The 25,000-nt window shown below is 42.1% G+C and overlaps 1 protein-coding gene across 1 annotated transcript in view; it reads right to left on the reverse strand.

Annotated features, from left to right (window-relative positions):
• The window catches only part of LOC118369214 (protein phosphatase methylesterase 1-like), a 30,102-nt gene that overhangs the window by 1,673 nt on the left and 3,429 nt on the right, over positions 1-25,000 (reverse strand). Inside the window, exons 3-12 of the mRNA XM_052498131.1 lie at positions 23,152-23,209; positions 22,927-22,978; positions 22,023-22,177; positions 21,398-21,488; positions 20,725-20,790; positions 17,658-17,811; positions 15,276-15,393; positions 12,428-12,472; positions 11,164-11,228; positions 11,012-11,082 (exon numbers count right to left, since the gene is read on the reverse strand). Coding sequence (XP_052354091.1) covers positions 11,012-11,082; positions 11,164-11,228; positions 12,428-12,472; positions 15,276-15,393; positions 17,658-17,811; positions 20,725-20,790; positions 21,398-21,488; positions 22,023-22,177; positions 22,927-22,978; positions 23,152-23,209 — 875 coding nt within the window. The remainder of the gene's footprint in view (positions 1-11,011; positions 11,083-11,163; positions 11,229-12,427; positions 12,473-15,275; positions 15,394-17,657; positions 17,812-20,724; positions 20,791-21,397; positions 21,489-22,022; positions 22,178-22,926; positions 22,979-23,151; positions 23,210-25,000) is intronic.

The following is a 25,000-nucleotide window of genomic DNA, read 5'->3' on the forward strand; positions in this document are numbered from 1 at the left end:
TATAGGTTTACAATAGGTTCAGGGTCAGTTAGCATGTTAGCATGTTTCTATAGGTTTACAATAGGTTCAGGGTCAGTTAGCATGTTAGCATGTTTCTATGGGTTTACAATAGGTTCAGGGTCAGTCAGCATGTTTCCATAGGTTTACAATAGGTTCAGGGTCAGTTAGCATGTTAGCATGTTTCTATAGGTTTACAATAGGTTCAGGGTCAGTCAGCATGTTTCTATGGGTTTACAATAGGTTCAGGGTCAGTTAGCATGTTAGCATGTTTCTATAGGTTTACAATGGGTTCAGGGTCAGTCAGCATGTTTCTGTAGGTTTACAATAGGTTCAGGGTCAGTTAGCATGTTAGCATGTTTCTGTAGGTTTACAATAGGTTCAGGGTCAGTCAGCATGTTTCTATGGGTTTACAATAGGTTCAGGGTCAGTTAGCATGTTTCTACAGGTTTACAATAGGTTCAGGGTCAGTTAGCATGTTAGCATGTTTCTATAGGTTTACAATAGGTTCAGGGTCAGTCAGCATGTTTCTATAGGTTTACAATAGGTTCAGGGTCAGTTAGCATGTTTCTATTGGTTTACAATAGTTTCAGGGTCAGTTAGCATGTTAGCATGTTTCTATAGGTTTACAATAGGTTCAGGGTCAGTTAGCATGTTTCTATGGGTTTACAATAGGTTCAGGGTCAGTCAGCATGTTTCTATAGGTTTACAATAGGTTCAGGGTCAGTCAGCATGTTTCTATAGGTTTACAATAGGTTCAGGGTCAGTTAGCATGTTAGCATGTTTCTGTAGGTTTACAATAGGTTCAGGGTCAGTCAGCATGTTTCTATAGGTTTACAATAGGTTCAGGGTCAGTTAGCATGTTAGCATGTTTCTATGGGTTTACAATAGGTTCAGGGTCAGTCAGCATGTTTCTATAGGTTTACAATAGGTTCAGGGTCAGTCAGCATGTTTCTATAGGTTTACAATAGGTTCAGGGTCAGTTAGCATGTTAGCATGTTTCTATCGGTTTACAATAGGTTCAGGGTCAGTCAGCATGTTTCTATAGGTTTACAATAGGTTCAGGGTCAGTTAGCATGTTAGCATGTTTCTATAGGTTTACAATGGGTTCAGGGTCAGTTAGCATGTTAGCATGTTTCTATCGGTTTACAATAGGTTCAGGGTCAGTCAGCATGTTTCTATAGGTTTACAATAGGTTCAGGGTCAGTCAGCATGTTTCTATGGGTTTACAATAGGTTCAGGGTCATGTTAGCATGTTTCTATAGGTTTACAATAGGTTCATGGTCAGTTAGCATGTTTCTATAGGTTTACAATAGGTTCAGGGTCAGTCAGCATGTTTCTATAGGTTTACAATAGGTTCAGGGTCAGTCAGCATGTTTCTATGGGTTTACAATGGGTTCAGGGTCAGTTAGCATGTTTCTATAGGTTTACAATAGGTTCAGGGTCAGTCAGCATGTTTCTATGGGTTTACAATAGGTTCAGGGTCAGTTAGCATGTTTCTATGGGTTTACAATGGGTTCAGGGTCAGTTAGCATGTTTCTATAGGTTTACAATAGGTTCAGGGTCAGTTAGCATGTTAGCATGTTTCTATAGGTTTACAATAGGTTCAGGGTCAGTCAGCATGTTTCTATGGGTTTACAATAGGTTCAGGGTCAGTTAGCATGTTTCTGTAGGTTTACAATAGGTTCAGGGTCAGTCAACATGTTTCTATGGGTTTACAATAGGTTCAGGGCCAGTTAGCATGTTTCTATGGGTTTACAATAGGTTCAGGGTCAGTCAGCATGTTTCTATGGGTTTACAATAGGTTCAGGGTCAGTTAGCATGTTTCTGTAGGTTTACAATAGGTTCAGGGTCAGTCAGCATGTTTCTATGGGTTTACAATAGGTTCAGGGTCAGTTAGCATGTTTCTATGGGTTTACAATAGGTTCAGGGTCAGTCAGCATGTTTCTATGGGTTTACAATGGGTTCAGGGTCAGTTAGCATGTTAGCATGTTTCTATAGGTTTACAATAGGTTCAGGGTCAGTCAGCATGTTTCTATGGGTTTACAATAGGTTCAGGGTCAGTTAGCATGTTTCTATGGGTTTACAATAGGTTCAGGGTCAGTCAGCATGTTTCTATAGGTTTACAATAGGTTCAGGGTCAGTTAGCATGTTTCTATGGGTTTACAATAGGTTCAGGGTCAGTTAGCATGTTTCTATAGGTTTACAATAGGTTCAGGGTCAGTCAGCATGTTTCTATGGGTTTACAATAGGTTCAGGGTCAGTTAGCATGTTTCTATGGGTTTACAATAGGTTCAGGGTCAGTCAACATGTTTATATAGGTTTACAATGGGTTCAGGGTCAGTTAGCATGTTTCTATGGGTTTACAATAGGTTCAGGGTCAGTCAACATGTTTCTATAGGTTTACTATAGGTTCAGGGTCAGTTAGCATGTTTCTATGGGTTTACAATAGGTTCAGGGTCAGTCAGCATGTTTCTATAGGTTTACAATAGGTACAGGGTCAGTCAGCATGTTTCTATGGGTTTACAATGGGTTCAGTGTCAGTTAGCATGTTTCTATAGGTTTACAATGGGTTCAGGGTCAGTTAGCATGTTTCTATGGGTTTACAATAGGTTCAGGGTTCAGCATGTTTCTATAGGTTTACAATGGGTTCAGGGTCAGTTAGCATGTTTCTATGGGTTTACAATAGGTTCAGGGTCAGTCAGCATGTTTCTATAGGTTTACAATGGGTTCAGGGTCAGTTAGCATGTTTCTATGGGTTTACAATAGGTTCAGGGTCAGTCAACATGTTTCTATAGGTTTACAATGGGTTCAGGGTCAGTTAGCATGTTTCTATGGGTTTACAATAGGTTCAGGGTCAGTCAGCATGTTTCTATGGGTTTACAATGGGTTCAGGGTCAGTTAGCATGTTTCTATAGGTTTACAATAGGTTCAGGGTCAGTCAGCATGTTTCTATGGGTTTACAATGGGTTCAGGGTCAGTTAGCATGTTTCTATAGGTTTACAATAGGTTCAGGGTCAGTTAGCATGTTTCGTTTACAATGGGTTCAGTGTCAGTTAGCATGTTTCTATACGTTTACAATGGGTTCAGTGTCAGTTAGCATGTTTCTATAGGTTTACAATAGGTTCAGGGTCAGTTAGCATATTTCTATGGGTTTACAATGGGTTCAGTGTCAGTTAGCATGTTTCTATGGGTTTACAATAGGTTCAGGGTCAGTCAGCATGTTTCTATGGGTTTACAATAGGTTCAGGGTCAGTTAGCATGTTAGCATGTTTCTATGGGTTTACAATAGGTTCAGGGTCAGTCAGCATGTTTCTATAGGTTTACAATAGGTTCATGGTCAGTTAGCATGTTTCTATAGGTTTACAATGGGTTCAGTGTCAGTTAGCATGTTTTCGTTAGATTCACTATAAGTTCAGGGTCAGTTAGCATGTTTCTATAGGTTCAGTTAGCATGTTTCTATAGGTACAGTGTCAGTTAGCATGTTTCTATAGGTTCAGTTAGCATGTTAGCATGTTTCTATCGGTTTACAATAGGTTCAGGGTCAGTTAGCATGTTAGCATGTTTCTATAGGTTTACAATAGGTTCAGGGTCAGTCAGCATGTTTCTATGGGTTTACAATAGGTTCAGGTTCAGTTAGCATGTTAGCATGTTTCTATAGGTTTACAATAGGTTCAGGGTCAGTTAGCATGTTAGCATGTTTCTATAGGTTTACAATAGGTTCAGGGTCAGTTAGCATGTTAGCATGTTTCTATGGGTTTACAATAGGTTCAGGGTCAGTTAGCATGTTAGCATGTTTCTATAGGTTTACAATAGGTTCAGGGTCAGTCAGCATGTTTCTATGGGTTTACAATAGGTTCAGGTTCAGTTAGCATGTTAGCATGTTTCTATAGGTTTACAATAGGTTCAGGGTCAGTTAGCATGTTAGCATGTTTCTATAGGTTTACAATAGGTTCAGGGTCAGTTAGCATGTTAGCATGTTTCTATGGGTTTACAATAGGTTCAGGGTCAGTCAGCATGTTTCCATAGGTTTACAATAGGTTCAGGGTCAGTTAGCATGTTAGCATGTTTCTATAGGTTTCCAATAGGTTCAGGGTCAGTCAGCATGTTTCTATGGGTTTACAATAGGTTCAGGGTCAGTTAGCATGTTAGCATGTTTCTATAGGTTTACAATGGGTTCAGGGTCAGTCAGCATGTTTCTGTAGGTTTACAATAGGTTCAGGGTCAGTTAGCATGTTAGCATGTTTCTGTAGGTTTACAATAGGTTCAGGGTCAGTCAGCATGTTTCTATGGGTTTACAATAGGTTCAGGGTCAGTTAGCATGTTTCTATAGGTTTACAATAGGTTCAGGGTCAGTTAGCATGTTAGCATGTTTCTGTAGGTTTACAATAGGTTCAGGGTCAGTCAGCATGTTTCTATAGGTTTACAATAGGTTCAGGGTCAGTTAGCATGTTAGCATGTTTCTATAGGTTTACAATAGGTTCAGGGTCAGTCAGCATGTTTCTATAGGTTTACAATAGGTTCAGGGTCAGTTAGCATGTTTCTATTGGTTTACAATAGGTTCAGGGTCAGTTAGCATGTTAGCATGTTTCTATAGGTTTACAATAGGTTCAGGGTCAGTTAGCATGTTTCTATGGGTTTACAATAGGTTCAGGGTCAGTCAGCATGTTTCTATAGGTTTACAATAGGTTCAGGGTCAGTCAGCATGTTTCTATAGGTTTACAATAGGTTCAGGGTCAGTTAGCATGTTAGCATGTTTCTGTAGGTTTACAATAGGTTCAGGGTCAGTCAGCATGTTTCTATAGGTTTACAATAGGTTCAGGGTCAGTTAGCATGTTAGCATGTTTCTATGGGTTTACAATAGGTTCAGGGTCAGTCAGCATGTTTCTATAGGTTTACAATAGGTTCAGGGTCAGTCAGCATGTTTCTATAGGTTTACAATAGGTTCAGGGTCAGTTAGCATGTTAGCATGTTTCTATCGGTTTACAATAGGTTCAGGGTCAGTCAGCATGTTTCTATAGGTTTACAATAGGTTCAGGGTCAGTTAGCATGTTAGCATGTTTCTATAGGTTTACAATGGGTTCAGGGTCAGTTAGCATGTTAGCATGTTTCTATCGGTTTACAATAGGTTCAGGGTCAGTCAGCATGTTTCTATAGGTTTACAATAGGTTCAGGGTCAGTCAGCATGTTTCTATGGGTTTACAATAGGTTCAGGGTCAGTTAGCATGTTTCTATAGGTTTACAATAGGTTCAGGGTCAGTTAGCATGTTTCTATGGGTTTACAATAGGTTCAGGGTCAGTCAGCATGTTTCTATGGGTTTACAATAGGTTCAGGGTCAGTTAGCATGTTTCTATAGGTTTACAATAGGTTCAGGGTCAGTTAGCATGTTTCTATGGGTTTACAATAGGTTCAGGGTCAGTCAGCATGTTTCTATAGGTTTACAATAGGTTCAGGGTCAGTCAGCATGTTTCTATGGGTTTACAATGGGTTCAGGGTCAGTTAGCATGTTTCTATAGGTTTTACAATAGGTTCAGGGTCAGTCAGCATGTTTCTATGGGTTTACAATAGGTTCAGGGTCAGTTAGCATGTTTCTATGGGTTTACAATGGGTTCAGGGTCAGTTAGCATGTTTCTATAGGTTTACAATAGGTTCAGGGTCAGTTAGCATGTTAGCATGTTTCTATAGGTTTACAATAGGTTCAGGGTCAGTCAGCATGTTTCTATGGGTTTACAATAGGTTCAGGGTCAGTTAGCATGTTTCTGTAGGTTTACAATAGGTTCAGGGTCAGTCAACATGTTTCTATGGGTTTACAATAGGTTCAGGGCCAGTTAGCATGTTTCTATGGGTTTACAATAGGTTCAGGGTCAGTCAGCATGTTTCTATGGGTTTACAATAGGTTCAGGGTCAGTTAGCATGTTTCTGTAGGTTTACAATAGGTTCAGGGTCAGTCAACATGTTTCTATGGGTTTACAATAGGTTCAGGGCCAGTTAGCATGTTTCTATGGGTTTACAATAGGTTCAGGGTCAGTCAGCATGTTTCTATGGGTTTACAATGGGTTCAGGGTCAGTTAGCATGTTAGCATGTTTCTATAGGTTTACAATAGGTTCAGGGTCAGTCAGCATGTTTCTATGGGTTTACAATGGGTTCAGGGTCAGTTAGCATGTTTCTATGGGTTTACAATAGGTTCAGGGTCAGTCAACATGTTTCTATAGGTTTACAATAGGTTCAGGGTCAGTTAGCATGTTTCTATAGGTTTACAATAGGTTCAGGGTCAGTCAACATGTTTCTATAGGTTTACAATAGGTTCAGGGTCAGTCAGCATGTTTCTATGGGTTTACAATAGGTTCAGGGTCAGTTAGCATGTTTCTATGGGTTTACAATAGGTTCAGGGTCAGTCAACATGTTTATATAGGTTTACAATGGGTTCAGGGTCAGTTAGCATGTTTCTATGGGTTTACAATAGGTTCAGGGTCAGTCAACCTGTTTCTATAGGTTTACTATAGGTTCAGGGTCAGTTAGCATGTTTCTATGGGTTTACAATAGGTTCAGGGTCAGTCAGCATGTTTCTATAGGTTTACAATAGGTCAGGGTCAGTCAGCATGTTTCTATGGGTTTACAATGGGTTCAGTGTCAGTTAGCATGTTTCTATAGGTTTACAATGGGTTCAGGGTCAGTTAGCATGTTTCTATGGGTTTACAATAGGTTCAGGGTCAGTCAGCATGTTTCTATAGGTTTACAATGGGTTCAGGGTCAGTTACCATGTTTCTATGGGTTTACAATAGGTTCAGGGTCAGTCAACATGTTTCTATAGGTTTACAATGGGTTCAGGGTCAGTTAGCATGTTTCTATGGGTTTACAATAGGTTCAGGGTCAGTCAGCATGTTTCTATGGGTTTACAATGGGTTCAGGGTCAGTTAGCATGTTTCTATACGTTTACAATGGGTTCAGTGTCAGTTAGCATGTTTCTATACGTTTACAATGGGTTCAGTGTCAGTTAGCATGTTTCTATACGTTTACAATGGGTTCAGTGTCAGTTAGCATGTTTCTATGGGTTTACAATGGGTTCAGTGTCAGTTAGCATGTTTCTATGGGTTTACAATAGGTTCAGGGTCAGTTAGCATGTTAGCATGTTTCTATGGGTTTACAATAGGTTCAGGGTCAGTCAGCATGTTTCTATAGGTTTACAATAGGTTCAGGGTCAGTTAGCATGTTTCTATAGGTTTACAATGGGTTCAGTGTCAGTTAGCATGTTTTCGTTAGATTCACTATAAGTTCAGGGTCAGTTAGCATGTTTCTATAGGTTCAGTTAGCATGTTTCTATAGGTACAGTGTCAGTTAGCATGTTTCTATAGGTTCAGTTAGCATGTTAGCATGTTTCTATCGGTTTACAATAGGTTCAGGGTCAGTTAGCATGTTAGCATGTTTCTATAGGTTTACAATAGGTTCAGGGTCAGTTAGCATGTTAGCATGTTTCTATAGGTTTACAATAGGTTCAGGGTCAGTCAGCATGTTTCTATGGGTTTACAATAGGTTCAGGTTCAGTTAGCATGTTAGCATGTTTCTATAGGTTTACAATAGGTTCAGGGTCAGTTAGCATGTTAGCATGTTTCTATAGGTTTACAATAGGTTCAGGGTCAGTTAGCATGTTAGCATGTTTCTATGGGTTTACAATAGGTTCAGGGTCAGTCAGCATGTTTCCATAGGTTTACAATAGGTTCAGGGTCAGTTAGCATGTTAGCATGTTTCTATAGGTTTACAATAGGTTCAGGGTCAGTCAGCATGTTTCTATGGGTTTACAATAGGTTCAGGGTCAGTTAGCATGTTAGCATGTTTCTGTAGGTTTACAATAGGTTCAGGGTCAGTCAGCATGTTTCTATGGGTTTACAATAGGTTCAGGGTCAGTTAGCATGTTTCTATAGGTTTACAATAGGTTCAGGGTCAGTTAGCATGTTAGCATGTTTCTGTAGGTTTACAATAGGTTCAGGGTCAGTCAGCATGTTTCTATAGGTTTACAATAGGTTCAGGGTCAGTTAGCATGTTAGCATGTTTCTATAGGTTTACAATAGGTTCAGGGTCAGTTAGCATGTTTCTATTGGTTTACAATAGGTTCAGGGTCAGTTAGCATGTTAGCATGTTTCTATAGGTTTACAATAGGTTCAGGGTCAGTTAGCATGTTTCTATGGGTTTACAATAGGTTCAGGGTCAGTCAGCATGTTTCTATAGGTTTACAATAGGTTCAGGGTCAGTCAGCATGTTTCTATAGGTTTACAATAGGTTCAGGGTCAGTTAGCATGTTAGCATGTTTCTGTAGGTTTACAATAGGTTCAGGGTCAGTCAGCATGTTTCTATAGGTTTACAATAGGTTCAGGGTCAGTTAGCATTTTAGCATGTTTCTATCGGTTTACAATAGGTTCAGGGTCAGTCAGCATGTTTCTATAGGTTTACAATAGGTTCAGGGTCAGTCAGCATGTTTCTATAGGTTTACAATAGGTTCAGGGTCAGTTAGCATGTTAGCATGTTTCTATCGGTTTACAATAGGTTCAGGGTCAGTCAGCATGTTTCTATAGGTTTACAATAGGTTCAGGGTCAGTTAGCATGTTAGCATGTTTCTATAGGTTTACAATGGGTTCAGGGTCAGTTAGCATGTTAGCATGTTTCTATCGGTTTACAATAGGTTCAGGGTCAGTCAGCATGTTTCTATAGGTTTACAATAGGTTCAGGGTCAGTCAGCATGTTTCTATGGGTTTACAATAGGTTCAGGGTCAGTTAGCATGTTTCTATAGGTTTACAATAGGTTCAGGGTCAGTTAGCATGTTTCTATAGGTTTACAATAGGTTCAGGGTCAGTTAGCATGTTTCTATGGGTTTACAATAGGTTCAGGGTCAGTCAGCATGTTTCTATAGGTTTTACAATAGGTTCAGGGTCAGTCAGCATGTTTCTATGGGTTTACAATGGGTTCAGGGGTCAGTTAGCATGTTTCTATGGGTTTACAATAGGTTCAGGGTCAGTCAGCATGTTTCTATGGGTTTACAATAGGTTCAGGGTCAGTTAGCATGTTTCTATGGGTTTACAATGGGTTCAGGGTCAGTTAGCATGTTTCTATAGGTTTACAATAGGTTCAGGGTCAGTTAGCATGTTAGCATGTTTCTATAGGTTTACAATAGGTTCAGGGTCAGTCAGCATGTTTCTATGGGTTTACAATAGGTTCAGGGTCAGTTAGCATGTTTCTGTAGGTTTACAATAGGTTCAGGGTCAGTCAACATGTTTCTATGGGTTTACAATAGGTTCAGGGCCAGTTAGCATGTTTCTATGGGTTTACAATAGGTTCAGGGTCAGTCAGCATGTTTCTATGGGTTTACAATAGGTTCAGGCCAGTTAGCATGTTTCTATGGGTTTACATAGGTTCAGGGTCAGTCAGCATGTTTCTATGGGTTTACAATGGGTTCAGGGTCAGTTAGCATGTTAGCATGTTTCTATAGGTTTACAATAGGTTCAGGGTCAGTCAGCATGTTTCTATGGGTTTACAATGGGTTCAGGGTTAGCATGTTTCTATGGGTTTACAATAGGTTCAGGGTCAGTCAACATGTTTCTATAGGTTTACAATAGGTTCAGGGTCAGTTAGCATGTTTCTATACGTTTACAATAGGTTCAGGGTCAGTCAACATGTTTCTATGGGTTTACAATAGGTTCAGGGTCAGTTAGCATGTTTCTATGGGTTTACAATAGGTTCAGGGTCAGTTAGCATGTTTCTATGGGTTTACAATAGGTTCAGGGTCAGTCAACATGTTTCTATAGGTTTACAATGGGTTCAGGGTCAGTTAGCATGTTTCTATGGGTTTACAATAGGTTCAGGGTCAGTCAACATGTTTCTATAGGTTTACTATAGGTTCAGGGTCAGTTAACATGTTTCTATGGGTTTACAATAGGTTCAGGGTCAGTCAGCATGTTTCTATAGGTTTACAATAGGTACAGGGTCAGTCAGCATGTTTCTATGGGTTTACAATGGGTTCAGTGTCAGTTAGCATGTTTCTATAGGTTTACAATGGGTTCAGGGTCAGTTAGCATGTTTCTATGGGTTTACAATAGGTTCAGGGTCAGTCAGCATGTTTCTATAGGTTTACAATGGGTTCAGGGTCAGTTAGCATGTTTCTATGGGTTTACAATAGGTTCAGGGTCAGTCAGCATGTTTCTATAGGTTTACAATGGGTTCAGGGTCAGTTAGCATGTTTCTATGGGTTTACAATAGGTTCAGGGTCAGTCAACATGTTTCTATAGGTTTACAATGGGTTCAGGGTCAGTTAGCATGTTTCTATGGGTTTACAATAGGTTCAGGGTCAGTCAGCATGTTTCTATGGGTTTACAATGGGTTCAGGGTCAGTTAGCATGTTTCTATAGGTTTACAATAGGTTCAGGGTCAGTTAGCATGTTTCTATACGTTTACAATGGGTTCAGTGTCAGTTAGCATGTTTCTATACGTTTACAATGGGTTCAGTGTCAGTTAGCATGTTTCTATGGGTTTACAATGGGTTCAGGGTCAGTTAGCATGTTTCTATAGGTTTACAATAGGTTCAGGGTCAGTTAGCATGTTTCTATACGTTTACAATGGGTTCAGTGTCAGTTAGCATGTTTCTATGGGTTTACAATAGGTTCAGGGTCAGTCAGCATGTTTCTATGGGTTTACAATAGGTTCAGGGTCAGTTAGCATGTTAGCATGTTTCTATGGGTTTACAATAGGTTCAGGGTCAGTCAGCATGTTTCTATAGGTTTACAATAGGTTCAGGGTCAGTTAGCATGTTTCTATAGGTTTACAATGGGTTCAGTGTCAGTTAGCATGTTTTCGTTAGATTCACTATAAGTTCAGGGTCAGTTAGCATGTTTCTATAGGTTCAGTTAGCATGTTTCTATAGGTACAGTGTCAGTTAGCATGTTTCTATAGGTTCAGTTAGCATATTAGCATGTTTCTATAGAATCACTGTAGGTTCAGGGTCAGTTAGCGTGTTAGCATGTCTCACCTCGTGCGCTGACCTCTGCTGGCCTCAGCAAACTTGTGTCTGAACAGAAAGCTGGCCAGAGCATCTGCAACCTGCACAACAGACAACATGCATGTTAGTGCGTGCGTGTGTGTGTGTGTGCGTGCGAGCGTGTGTGTGTGTGGGTGTCTTACTTTGTCTGGTGTGTCCTCGTGCACTGCGTGGCCACTAGGGGGCAGCACCTGCATCATGAATTTTCCTGAGGAGAATAATATAACAGGTGGTCTTCAGTCAGAGAACAATGTGTGTGTGTGTGTGTGTGTGTGTGTGTGTGTCAATCTTGGATAAAGTAATCCTTCTCACCCGCCCTCTTTCTCACACACACACACACACACACACACACACACACACACACACACACACACACACACACACACACACACACACACACACACACACACACACACACACACACACACACACACATACACACTAGCTCTCTCTATCACACACTGTCTTGTACAGCTAACATTGTACAGCTAACACACAATTCAGTCCCATTCAAAATACTATTTTCCCTATCCCTAACAAACCCTAGCTCCGAACCCTAACCCTAAAACAAACCCTAGCTCCTAACCCTAACCCTAAAACAAACCCTAGCTCCTAACCCTAACCCTAAAACAAACTCTGGCTCCTAACCCTAACCCTAGCTCCTAACCCTAAACCTAACCCTAGCTCTTAACCCTAAACCCAACCCTAGCTCCTAACCCTAAAACAAACCCGAGCTCCTAACCCTAACCCTAGCTTCTAACCCTAAAACAAACCCTAGCTCCTAACCCTAAAACAAACCCTAGCTCCTAACCCTAACCCTAACCCTAGCTCCTAACCCTAACACTAGCTCCTAACCCTAAAACTAACCCTAGCTCCTAACCCTAACCCTAACCCTAGCTCCTAACCCTAAACCCAACCCTAGCTCCTAACCCTAAACCCAACACTATCTCCTAACCCTAAAACTAACCCTAGCTCCCAACTCTAAACCTAACCCTAACCCTATCTCCTAAACCTAAACCCAACACTAGCTCCTAACCCTAAAACAAACCCTAGCTCCTAACCCTAAACCTAAACCTAACCCTAAAACAAACCCTAGCTCCTAACCCTAAACCTAGCTCCTAACCCTAAACCTGTCTCCTAACCCGAAACCCAAACCTAGCTCCTAACCCTAAAACAAACCCTAGCTCCTAACCCTAAAACAAACCCAAGCTAACCCTTAATTATAACCTTAAACCGAAACCCCCTGGTATTCAAGTATAGTTTAAACACACACACACACACACACACACACACACACACACACACACACACACACACACACACACACACACACACACACACACACACACACACACACACACACACACACACACACACACACACACACACACACACACACCGACCTACCCTGCATTTGGCCTATAGTCAGGTCCCTGTCCAGACGATCTACACCTGGAGACAAACACGCATCCTCCATCATTATTTTACCTCGTTTAAAGGGACCCCCCCCCACACACACACACACATACTGGATACAGAGACATAGAAATGGTGTCCAACTGTTCGTCTGACTCTCTGGAGAAATCAGATGTTGCACTATCGTTTCAAGAATACAGCTATGGGACGTATGGCCAAAATGGACAACAAACGAGAGATACGATTCCCAACTATGGATTAGCACGCACCCAGTAGGTTACCCAGGTTACCTGGGCTAAAGTAAGGATGGATAGGCTGTAGTGTCATGTATCTGGGGTAAAGTAAGGATGGATTAGACTGTAGTGTCATGTATCTGGGGTAAAGTAAGGATGGATTAGACTGTAGTGTCATGTATCTGGGGTAAAGTAAGGATGGATTAGACTGTAGTGTCATGTATCTGAGGTAAAGTAAGGATGGATTAGACTGTAGTGTCATGTATCTGGGGTAAAGTAAGGCTGGATTAGACTGTAGTGTCATGTATCTGGGGTAAAGTAAGGATGGATTAGACTGTAGTGTCATGTATCTGGGGTAAAGTAAGGATGGATTAGACTGTAGTGTCATGTATCTGGGGTAAAGTAAGGATGGATTAGACTGTAGTGTCATGTATCTGGGGTAAAGTAAGGATGGATTAGACTGTAGTGTCATGTAGTGTCATGTATCTGGGGTAAAGTAAGGATGGATTAGACTGTAGTGTCATGTATCTGGGGTAAAATAAGGATGGATTAGACTGTAGTGTCATGTAGTGTCATGTATCTGGGGTAAAGTAAGGCTGGATTAGACTGTAGTGTCATGTATCTGGGGTAAAGTAAGGATGGATTAGACTGTAGTGTCATGTATCTGGGGTAAAGTAAGGATGGATTAGACTGTAGTGTCATGTATCTGGGGTAAAGTAAGGATGGATTAGACTGTAGTGTCATGTATCTGGGGTAAAGTAAGGATGGATTAGACTGTAGTGTCATGTATCTGGGGTAAAGTAAGGATGGATTAGACTGTAGTGTCATGTATCTGGGGTAAAGTAAGGATGGATTAGACTGTAGTGTCATGTATCTGGGGTAAAGTAAGGATGGATTAGACTGTAGTGTCATGTATCTGGGGTAAAGTAAGGATGGATTAGACTGTAGTGTCATGTATCTGGGGTAAAATAAGGATGGATTAGACTGTAGTGTCATGTATCTGGGGTAAAGTAAGGATGGATTAGACTGTAGTGTCATGTATCTGGGGTAAAATAAGGATGGATTAGACTGTAGTGTCATGTATCTGGGGTAAAGTAAGGCTGGATTAGACTGTAGTGTCATGTATCTGGGGTAAAGTAAGGATGGATTAGACTGTAGTGTCCTGTATCTGGGGTAAAGTAAGGATGGATTAGACTGTAGTGTCCTGTATCTGGGGTAAAGTAAGGATGGATTAGACTGTAGTGTCATGTATCTGGGGTAAAATAAGGCTGGATTAGACTGTAGTGTCATGTATCTGGGGTAAAGTAAGGATGGATTAGACTGTAGTGTCATGTACCTGGGGTAAAGTAAGGATGGATTAGACTGTAGTGTCATGTATCTGGGGTAAAGTAAGGCTGGATTAGACTGTAGTGTCCTGTATCTGGGGTAAAGTAAGGATGGATTAGACTGTAGTGTCATGTATCTGGGGTAAAATAAGGCTGGATTAGACTGTAGTGTCATGTATCTGGGGTAAAGTAAGGATGGATTAGACTGTAGTGTCATGTACCTGGGGTAAAGTAAGGCTGGATTAGACTGTAGTGTCATGTATCTGGGGTAAAGTAAGGATGGATTAGACTGTAGTGTCATGTATCTGGGGTAAAGTAAGGATGGATTAGACTGTAGTGTCATGTATCTGGGGTAAAGTAAGGCTGGATTAGACTGTAGTGTCATGTATCTGGGGTAAAGTAAGGCTGGATTAGACTGTAGTGTCATGTATCTGGGGTAAAGTAAGGATGGATTAGACTGTAGTGTCATGTATCTGGGGTAAAGTAAGGATGGATTAGACTGTAGTGTCATGTATCTGGGGTAAAGTAAGGATGGATTAGACTGTAGTGTCATGTATCTGGGGTAAAGTAAGGATGGATTAGACTGTAGTGTCATGTATCTGGGGTAAAGTAAGGATGGATTAGACTGTAGTGTCATGTATCTGGGGTAAAGTAAGGCTGGATTAGACTGTAGTGTCATGTATCTGGGGTAAAGTAAGGCTGGATTAGACTGTAGTGTCATGTAGTGTCATGTATCTGGGGTAAAGTAAGGCTGGATTAGACTGTAGTGTCATGTATCTGGGGTAAAGTAAGGATGGATTAGACTGTAGTGTCATGTATCTGGGGTAAAGTAAGGATGGATTAGACTGTAGTGTCATGTATCTGGGGTAAAGTAAGGATGGATTAGACTGTAGTGTCATGTATCTGGGGTAAAGTAAGGATGGATTAGACTGTAGTGTCATGTATCTGGGGTAAAATAAGGATGGATTAGACTGTAGTGTCATGTATCTGGGGTAAAGTAAGGATGGATTAGACTGTAGTGTCATGTATCTGGGGTAATGTAAGGCTGGATTAGACTGTAGTGTCATGTATCTGGGGTAAAGTAAGGATGGATTAGACTGTAGTGTCATGTACCTGGGGTAAAGTAAGGCTGGATTAGACTGTAGTGTCATGTATCTGGGGTAAAGTAAGGATGGATTAGACTGTAGTGTCATGTATCTGGGGTAAAGTAAGGCTGGATTAGACTGTAGTGTCATGTATCTGGGGTAAAGTAAGGCTGGATTAGACTGTATTGTGACATACCTGCTAACAGGAGGAGTTTGGGCAGGTTACATCCCAGGAACAGATTAGAGATCCCTCTGAACCATCCGTCCCAGTACTTCTCTGCTTTGGACAGGTCTATACGCCAGCTGTACACACCCTGGTAACACACCGAAGGGTTAAACCCGTCACCAAGGTAACGAGAAGAACACACGGAATGCATCGGTCACTTCTGCCTCTCCTGGAGTGCGTAAACTGAACAACGACAACAACGACAAAATCGAAATACTGGTCACACTCAAATGTGAGACCAGCGACCCCTTGTAATAAGTATACACACCGCTGTTTTGAGAATGGATCGGTGAACTGTTTAAGAGAAAATCACCGAAAAGAGCGTCTCACTCTTAACAAGGAGGACTTTAAAAGCTGAATGCTGTTTTTGATGCCAACACTGTTAAACGAGCAAAGGGGACCGTCACTCCTGCTCGACGAGACTAGAGTCCTCTCCGGTAGCCGCTGTGGATTCTACCATGAATATGAACCAGGAGACGAGAGTCCTCTCCAGTAGCCGCTGTGGATTCTACCATGATTATGAACCAGGAGACTAGAGTCCTCTCCAGTTGCCGCTGTGGATTCTACCATGAATATGAACCAGGAGACGAGAGTCCTCTCCAGTAGCCGCTGTGGATTCTACCATGATTATGAACCAGGAGACTAGAGTCCTCTCCAGTTGCCGCTGTGGATTCTACCATGAATATGAACCAGGAGACTAGAGTCCTCTCCAGTAGCCGCTGTGGATTCTACCATGAATATGAACCAGGAGACTAGAGTCCTCTCCAGTAGCCGCTGTGGATTCTACCATGAATATGAACCAGGAGACTAGAGTCCTCTCCAGTAGCCGCTGTGGATTCTACCATGAATATGAACCAGGAGACTAGAGTCCTCTCCAGTAGCCGCTGTGGATTCTACCATGAATATGAACCAGGAGACTAGAGTCCTCTCCAGTAGCCGCTGTGGATTCTACCATGAATATGAACCAGGAGACTAGAGTCCTCTCCAGTAGCCGCTGTGGATTCTACCATGAATATGAACCAGGAGACTAGAGTCCTCTCCAGTAGCCGCTGTGGATTCTACCATGAATATGAACCAGGAGACTAGAGTCCTCTCCAGTAGCCGCTATGGATTCTACCATGAATATGAACCAGGAGACTAGAGTCCTCTCCAGTAGCTGCTGTGGATTCTACCATGAATATGAACCAGGAGACTAGAGTCCTCTCCAGTTGTGGATTCTACCATGAATATGAACCAGGAGACTAGAGTCCTCTCCAGTAGCCGCTGTGGATTCTACCATGAATATGAACCAGGAGACTAGAGTCCTCTCCAGTTGTGGATTCTACCATGAATATGAACCAGGAGACTAGAGTCCTCTCCAGTTGCCGCTGTGGATTCTACCATGAATATGAACCAGGAGACTAGAGTCCTCTCCAGTTGCTGCTGTGGATTCTACCATGAATATGAACCAGGAGACTAGAGTCCTCTCCAGTAGCCGCTGTGGATTCTACCATGAATATGAACCAGGAGACTAGAGTCCTCTCCAGTTGTGGATTCTACCATGAATATGAACCAGGAGACTAGAGTCCTCTCCAGTTGCCGCTGTGGATTCTACCATGAATATGAACCAGGAGACTAGAGTCCTCTCCTGTTGTGGATTCTACCATGAATATGAACCAGGAGACTAGAGTCCTCTCCAGTTGTGGATTCTACCATGAATATGAACCAGGAGACTAGAGTCCTCTCCAGTAGCCGCTGTGGATTCTACCATGAATATGAACCAGGAGACTAGAGTCCTCTCCTGTTGTGGATTCTACCATGAATATGAACCAGGAGACTAGAGTCCTCTCCAGTTGCCGCTGTGGATTCTACCATGAATATGAACCAGGAGACTAGAGTCCTCTCCAGTTGTGGATTCTACCATGAATATGAACCAGGAGACTAGAGTCCTCTCCAGTAGCCACTGTGGATTCTACCATGAATATGAACCAGGAGACTAGAGTCCTCTCCAGTTGCCGCTGTGGATTCTACCATGAATATGAACCAGGAGACTAGAGTCCTCTCCAGTTGTGGATTCTACCATGAATATGAACCAGGAGACTAGAGTCCTCTCCAGTAGCCACTGTGGATTCTACCATGAATATGAACCAGGAGACTAGAGTCCTCTCCAGTAGCCACTGTGGATTCTACCATGAATATGAACCTGTGTGTGTGTGTGTGTGTGTGTGTGTGTGTGTGTGTGTGTGTGTGTGTGTGTGTGTGTGTGTGTGTGTGTGTGTGTGTGTGTGTGTGTGTGTGTGTGTGTGTGTGTGTGTGTATGTGTGTGTGTGTGTGTGTGAGAGAGAGAGAGAGTAAAGGACGTTGGTTTCTTACCTCGTGTTCCGGGATGCTCACCTCTGATGTACCGTCTGGCTTGTCGCTAACGTAGCTCGGGTCAACGCAGATCTCCTCGTTGCCCTCGACGACTACGTCACTAACAGGGACGGCCTGCTCAGGCGATTCAACAACATCCTCCACCTCTACATGCCTACAGAGTACAGGTGAGACATTTTGAGAAGTCTAAATTGGATCCTTGGGATGTCCAACTCTGATGTCACCCCATTGAAGTTGACATTCTAAGTGGTTAAAGTGGAACTCCAGTATTTAACACCTGATTTACTGAACAGAAGGCACATCTCAATAGGTGGTCCAGGTAAGTCATGATGCAGATCACAGATTCCCTTTGTGAAGTTTGCAGTTGTGTATAAAAAACAAAACTATTTTGCTCTTTTTTGTGTGTTTTGTTTTTTACTGTTTAGTCTACTTTAAATCAAATGTAATTTATTTATAAAGCCCTTCGTACATCAGCTGATATCTCAAAGTGCTGTACAGAAACGCAGCCTAAAACCCCAAAACATCAAGCAATGCAGATGTAGAAGCACGGTGGCTAGGAAAAACTCCCTAGAAAGGCCAAAACCTAGGAAGAAACCTAGAGAGGAATCAGGTTCTGAGGGGTGGCCGGTCCTCTTCTGGCTGTACTGGGTGGAGAATATAACAGAACATGGCCAAGATGTTCAAGTGTTCATAGATGACCAGCATGGCCAAGATGTTCAAGTGTTCATAGATGACCAGCATGGCCAAGATGTTCAAGTGTTCATAGATGACCAGCATGGTCAAGATGTTCAAGTGTTCATAGATGACCAGCATGGTCAAGATGTTCAAGTGTTCATAGATGACCAGCATGGCCAAGATGTTCAAGTGTTCATAGATGACCAGCATGGCCAAGATGTTCAAGTGTTCATAGATGACCAGCATGGTCAAGATGTTCAAGTGTTCATAGATGACCAGCATGGTCAAGATGTTCAAGTGTTCATAGATGACCAGCATGGTCAAGATGTTCAAGTGTTCATAAATAATCACAGTGAACAGGTCAGGGTTCCATAGCCGCAGGCGGAACATTTATTGTATTTATACTTGAGTATCGCTTTCAACAGTAAAAGTTCCAAAATCGCCAGAGGACGTCTTTAAGGTTTGGTTTTGGGTCATCTTCTTCCCAGACACTTCTGCCCAAATGCGTGAAGAGTCTGGTAGATTAACGCGTCAAACTTGGCCTTCATTGGCGCAGTGGTTAAGGGCGCTGTAATGCAGCGGCAGCTGTGCCACCAGAGACTCTGGGTTCGCGCCCAGTCTCTGTCATAACCGGCCGCAACCGGGAGATCCGTGGGGCGACGCACAATTGGCCTAGCGTCGTCCGGGTTAGGGAGGGTTAGGGGAAATCCTTGTCTCATCGCGCACCAGTGACTCCTGTGGCGAGCGGGGCGCAGTGCGCGGTAACCAAGGTTGCCAGGTGCACAGTGTTTCCTCCGACACATTGGTGCGGCTGGCTTCCGGGTTGGATGGCGCTGTGTTAAGAAGCAGTGCGGCTTGGTTGGGTTGTGTATCGGAGGACGCATGGCTTTCGACCTTTGTCTCTCCCAAGTCAGTACGGGAGTTGTAGCGATTAGACAAGATAGTAGCTACTAAAACAATTGGATACCAAGAAATTGGGGAGAAAAAGGGGTAAAATAAAAAAAATAAAAAAAACTTGTAGGTATTGGCTTAATGTGTGTAAAATGGTGTGTTCGGATACTGGATGCTGATTGGTTAATAGCAGGGAGTTATAGCACTACAATCTCCGTATTCCCCCCGGTGTAATTCCAGTTCACAGTTGCATTAGATGTATCAATGCACATCCACTAGCCCACAGCCCAGCCAGTCAATTTATAAACTTCATCTCCCATGTAAAAAAAACATTATTAAAGACATTATTTCCTCAAGCTACTAGGCTAGCATTCGGTTTGCGACAGTTGGGGTTTGTCTAAACCTTGCTGGGTTTCTTTCTCAATGTCCACTGCCACCACCATGCTTCATTATAGGGATGGTGCCAGGCTTCCTCCAGATGTGAGGCTTGGCATTCAGGCCAAAGAATTCAATATTGGGTTCATCAGACCAGAGAATCTTGTTTCTGATGGTCTGAGAGTCCTTTAGGTGCCTTTTGGCAAACTCAAAGCAGGCTGTAATGTTCCTTATACTGAGTGGCTTCTGTCTGGCCACTCTACTATACGGGCCTGAATGGTGGAGTACTGCAGAGGTGGAAGGTTCTCCCATCTCCACAGAGGAACTCTAGAGCTCTGTCAGAGTGACCATCGGGTTCTTGGCCTCTCTGATCAAGGCCCTTCTCCCCCAATTGCTCAGTTTGGCCGGGTCGGCCATCTCTATGAAGAATCTTGGTGGTTCCAAACTTCTTCCATTGAAGACTGATGGAGGCCACTGTGTTCTTAGGGACCTTCAATGCTGCAGAAATGTTTTGGTACCCTTCCCCAGACCTGTGTCTCATCACAGTCCTCTCTCGGAGCTCTACGGGCAATTCCTTCGACCTCATATCTTGGTTTTTGCTCTGACTTGCACTGTCAACTGTGGGACCTTATATAGACAGGTGTGTGCCTTTCCAAACCATGTCCAATCAAATGAATTTACCACAAGTGGACTCCAATCAAGTTGTAGAAACATCTCAAGGATGATCAATGGAAACAGGATGCACCTGAGCTCAATTTCAAAATTATCATAGCAAATGGTATATATATATATATATATATAATCATATAATGCAGTAAATATACATAAAGTACTATGTACAATAAAATAATGCAGTAAATATACATAAAGTACTATGTATAATAAAATAATGCAGTAAATATATATATACAACCAGCAATGACGAGAAGGGTTTACTACTTCAAAGTGGTATCAATAAATTAGCCAGCCAACATTGATAAACAGATTTTCTGGTTCGTTAGGAAAGATAGATCAATTAAGATATGTGTTCTGGGTCTATCAGCTTTTGTAAAGTTATTTCAGAATATTTAGGCGGCTGTGCAGTATTCCCCTCTGGTTCCAGTAGAGTAGAATCAGGATGGTTTACCTCTTGATCTGTCCCACCATGGATACTCGTGCTGATTCCCGGTTCCTGATCTGACCGCTCTTAACACTGAAGGAGAGAGCATGAACACACACACACACGCACGCACGCACACACACACACACACACACACACACACACACACACACACACACACACACACACACACACACACACACACACACACACACACACACACACACACACACACACACACACACACACACACAGAGAGAGAACAGGAACAGTTGAGAAAGAGCACTACCAACACTGTGAAACACTGAAACGTAGCATAGCATAGCATAGCACTCTATGGAACAGCACTACCAACACTGTGAAACACTGAAACGTAGCATAGCATAGCATAGCACTCTATGGAACAGCACTACCAACACTGTGAAACACAGAAAATTAGCATAGCATAGCATAGCACTCTATGGAACAGCACTACCAACACTGTGAAACACTGAAACGTAGCATAGCATAGCATAGCACTCTATGGAACAGCACTACCAACACTGTGAAACACAGAAAATTAGCATAGCATAGCGTAGCATAGCACTATATGGAACAGACCGCTAATAATAATAATACAACAATACACAATATTTCTTTAGGCTGTCTTTGAAACACTACCTAACATATAAGGAGTGGTGTGTTGCTGAACACTCCTCACCTCCACTCTATGGCATGGGCAATAGACTCAAAAGACCTGGGTCGTCCTTTCAGGAAGTTCTGCATGCTGTGTAGCATCTCCATGGCACTGCCTAGAGAGAGAGAGCCCACAGATCCCCAGGACAGCAACACAATTAGACCAAATCATGAGAAAACAAAAAGATCATTTACTTGACACACTGGAAAGAATTTATAAACAAACAGAGTAAACTAAGATGCTACTTGGCCCTAAAAAGAATGTACACAGTGGCAGAATACCTGACCACTGTGGCTGACCCAAACTTATGGAAAGCTTTGACTATGTACAGACTCAATGAGCATAGCCTTGCTATTAAGAGAGGCCACCGTAGGCAGATCTGGCTCTCAAGAGAAGACAAGCTATGTGTACACTGCCCACAAAATGAGGTGGAAACTGAGCTGCACTTCCTCACCTGCCAAATGTTTGACCATATTAGAGACACATATTTCCCTCAGATTACACAGATCCCACAAAGATTTTGAAGTGTAGTGGGGAGGAGCCTGCTGCTAACGGTATGGACTGGGCCCTACCTTCCACCACGTTTATCACCACCAATCCTACAGTAGTGGGGAGGAGCCTGCTGCTAACGGTATGGACTGGGCCCTACCTTCCACCACGTCTATCACCACCAATCCTACAGTAGTGGGGAGGAGCATGCTGGAGGCGGTGTGGACAGCGATGGCCCCGCCCATACTGTGACCAACCAGGACGATGGGGGGAGGGGCCTCTCCGTAGCACGCTCGCACCACATTGGCCACATCCCTATGAGTGGCGGGACAAGAGGGACAGGTGCAGTACAGGTGAGAGGTAGAGGGACAGGTGAGGTACAGGTGAGAGATAGAGGGACAGGTGCTGTACAGGTGAGAGATAGAGGGACAGGTGAGAGGTAGAGGGACAGGTGAGAGATAGAGGGACAGGTGAGAGGTAGAGGGACAGGTGAGAGGTAGAGGGACAGGTGAGAGGTAGAGGGACAGGTGTGGTACAGGTGAGAGATAGAGGGACAGGTGAGAGATAGAGGGACAGGTGAGAGGTAGAGGGACAGGTGAGGTACAGGTGAGCGATAGAGGGACAGGTGAGGTACAGGTGAGAGATAGAGGGACAGGTGAGAGATAGAGGGACAGGTGAGAGGTAGAGGGACAGGTGCTGTACAGGTGAGAGATAGAGGGACAGGTGAGAGGTAGAGGGACAGGTGAGGTACAGGTGAGAGATAGAGGGACAGGTGAGAGGTAGAGGGACAGATGCTGTACAGGTGAGAGGTAGAGGGACAGGTGAGAGATAGAGGGACAGGTGAGAGGTAGAGGGACAGGTGCTGTACAGGTGAGAGGTAGAGGGACAGGTGCAGTACAGGTGAGAGGTAGAGGGACAGGTGAGAGATAGAGGGACAGGTGAGAGGTAGAGGGACAGGTGCTGTACAGGTGAGAGGTAGAGGGACAGGTGAGAGGTAGAGGGACAGATGTGAGAGAGGGACAGGAAGTTATTTCCTTATGTTTTACAGGTGTGTATCTTCTTACCTAGACATGGTCTGTGTGGAGAGGTCGTCTGACTGACGTACCTGGGTGGAACCTGGAGAGAAGGAGAGGTGAACACATTCTGTAAACATTGGCTTTTGATGTCTTTATGATGTGACTATATTAAACACTATGGACGGATCCAAAATGGCACACTTATTGTCATGACTAGTTCACTACAATCAAATAGAGTGGCATTCTGAGATGACCTTTGCTCTCTGAACTCACCGTGACCCCTGAGGTCCATGGCCAGCACCCTGCAGGTCACCCTACTGGCTATGGCTGTCTGGGGACCGAGGAGACGGAGCGACAGATTAACAAGAAACACAGGTATTACAGCAGGAATGGAAATCTCAAATGCTGGTCAGGAGAGGAGCCCGGAGTTTATAGATGATATAGATATAGATATATATAGATGATGACCGTATGGACAGTTTACATAGAAACAAAAGAAAATAGACATTATTTTATTTTACAGGAAAGTGTTTAAGCAGTCTCAAACACTGGTCAGTAAAAATACACACAAAAAATGCTGTATTTATTGTATAGACAGTTTAGAGTAATGGATTAGTTTAGAGTAATGGATTAGTTTAGAGTAATGGTTTAGTTTAGAGTAATGGTTTAGAGTAATGGATTAGTTTAGAGTAATGGATTAGAGTAATGGTTTAGAGTAATGGATTAGTTTAGAGTAATGGTTTAGAGTAATGGATTAGTTTAGAGTAATGGTTTAGAGTAATGGTTTAGAGTAATGGTTTAGTTTAGAGTAATGGTTTAGAGTAATGGATTAGTTTAGAGTAATGGTTTAGTTTAGAGTAATGGTTTAGAGTAATGGATTAGTTTAGAGTAATGGTTTAGAGTAATGGATTAGTTTAGAGTAATGGTTTAGAGTAATGGATTAGTTTAGAGTAATGGTTTAGTTTAGAGTAATGGTGTAGAGTAATGGATTAGTTTAGAGTAATGGTTTAGTTTAGAGTAACGGTTTAGAGTAATGGTTTAGAGTAATGGATTAGTTTAGAGTAATGGTTTAGAGTAATGGTTTAGAGTAATGGATTAGTTTAGAGTAATGGATTAGAGTAATGGATTAGAGTAATGGATTAGAGTAATGGTTTAGTTTAGAGTAATGGTTTAGAATAATGGATTAGTTTAGAGTAATGGTTTAGTTTAGAGTAATGGTGTAGAGTAATGGATTAGTTTAGAGTAATGGTTTAGTTTAGAGTAACGGTTTAGAGTAATGGATTAGTTTAGAGTAATGGTTTAGTTTAGAGTAATGGATTAGTTTAGAGTAATGGTTTAGAGTAATGGATTAGTTTAGAGTAATGGTTTAGTTTAGAGTAATGGTTTAGTTTAGAGTAATGGTTTAGAGTAATGGATTAGTTTAGAGTAATGGTTTAGAGTAATGGTTTAGTTTAGAGTAATGGTTTAGAGTAATGGATCAGTTAAGAGTAATGGTTTAGAGTAATTGTTTAGTTTAGAGTAATGGATTAGTTTAGAGTAATGGTTTAGAGTAATGGATTATTTTAGACAAATGTTTTTTAGTAATGGATTAGTTTAGAGTAATGGTTTAGAGTAATGGTTCAGTTTAGAGTAATGGTTTAGAGTAATGGATTAGTTTAGAGTAATGGTTTAGAGTAATGGTTCAGTTTAGAGTAATGGTTTAGAGTAATGGTTCGGTTTAGAGCAATGCTTTAGTTTAGAGTAATGGTTCAGTTTAGAGTAATGGTTCAGTTTCGAGTAATGGTTCAGTTTAGAGTAATGGTTTAGTTTAGAGTAATGGTTTAGAGTAATGGTTTAGTTTAGAGTAATGGTTTAGAGTAATGGATCAGTTAAGAGTAATGGTTTAGAGTAATTGTTTAGTTTAGAGTAATGGATTAGTTTAGAGTAATGGTTTAGAGTAATGGTTTAGAGTAATGGTTCAGTTTAGAGTAATGGTTTAGTTTAGAGTAATGGTTTAGAGTAATGGTTTAGAGTAATGGTTCAGTTTAGAGTAATGGTTTAGAGTAATGGTTTAGAGTAATGGTTTAGAGTAATGGTTTAGAGTAATGGTTTAGAGTAATGGTTCAGTTTAGAGTAATGGTTT

Source organism: Oncorhynchus keta, chromosome 35 (assembly GCF_023373465.1).
Source record: "Oncorhynchus keta strain PuntledgeMale-10-30-2019 chromosome 35, Oket_V2, whole genome shotgun sequence".
NCBI lineage: Eukaryota > Metazoa > Chordata > Actinopteri > Salmoniformes > Salmonidae > Oncorhynchus > Oncorhynchus keta.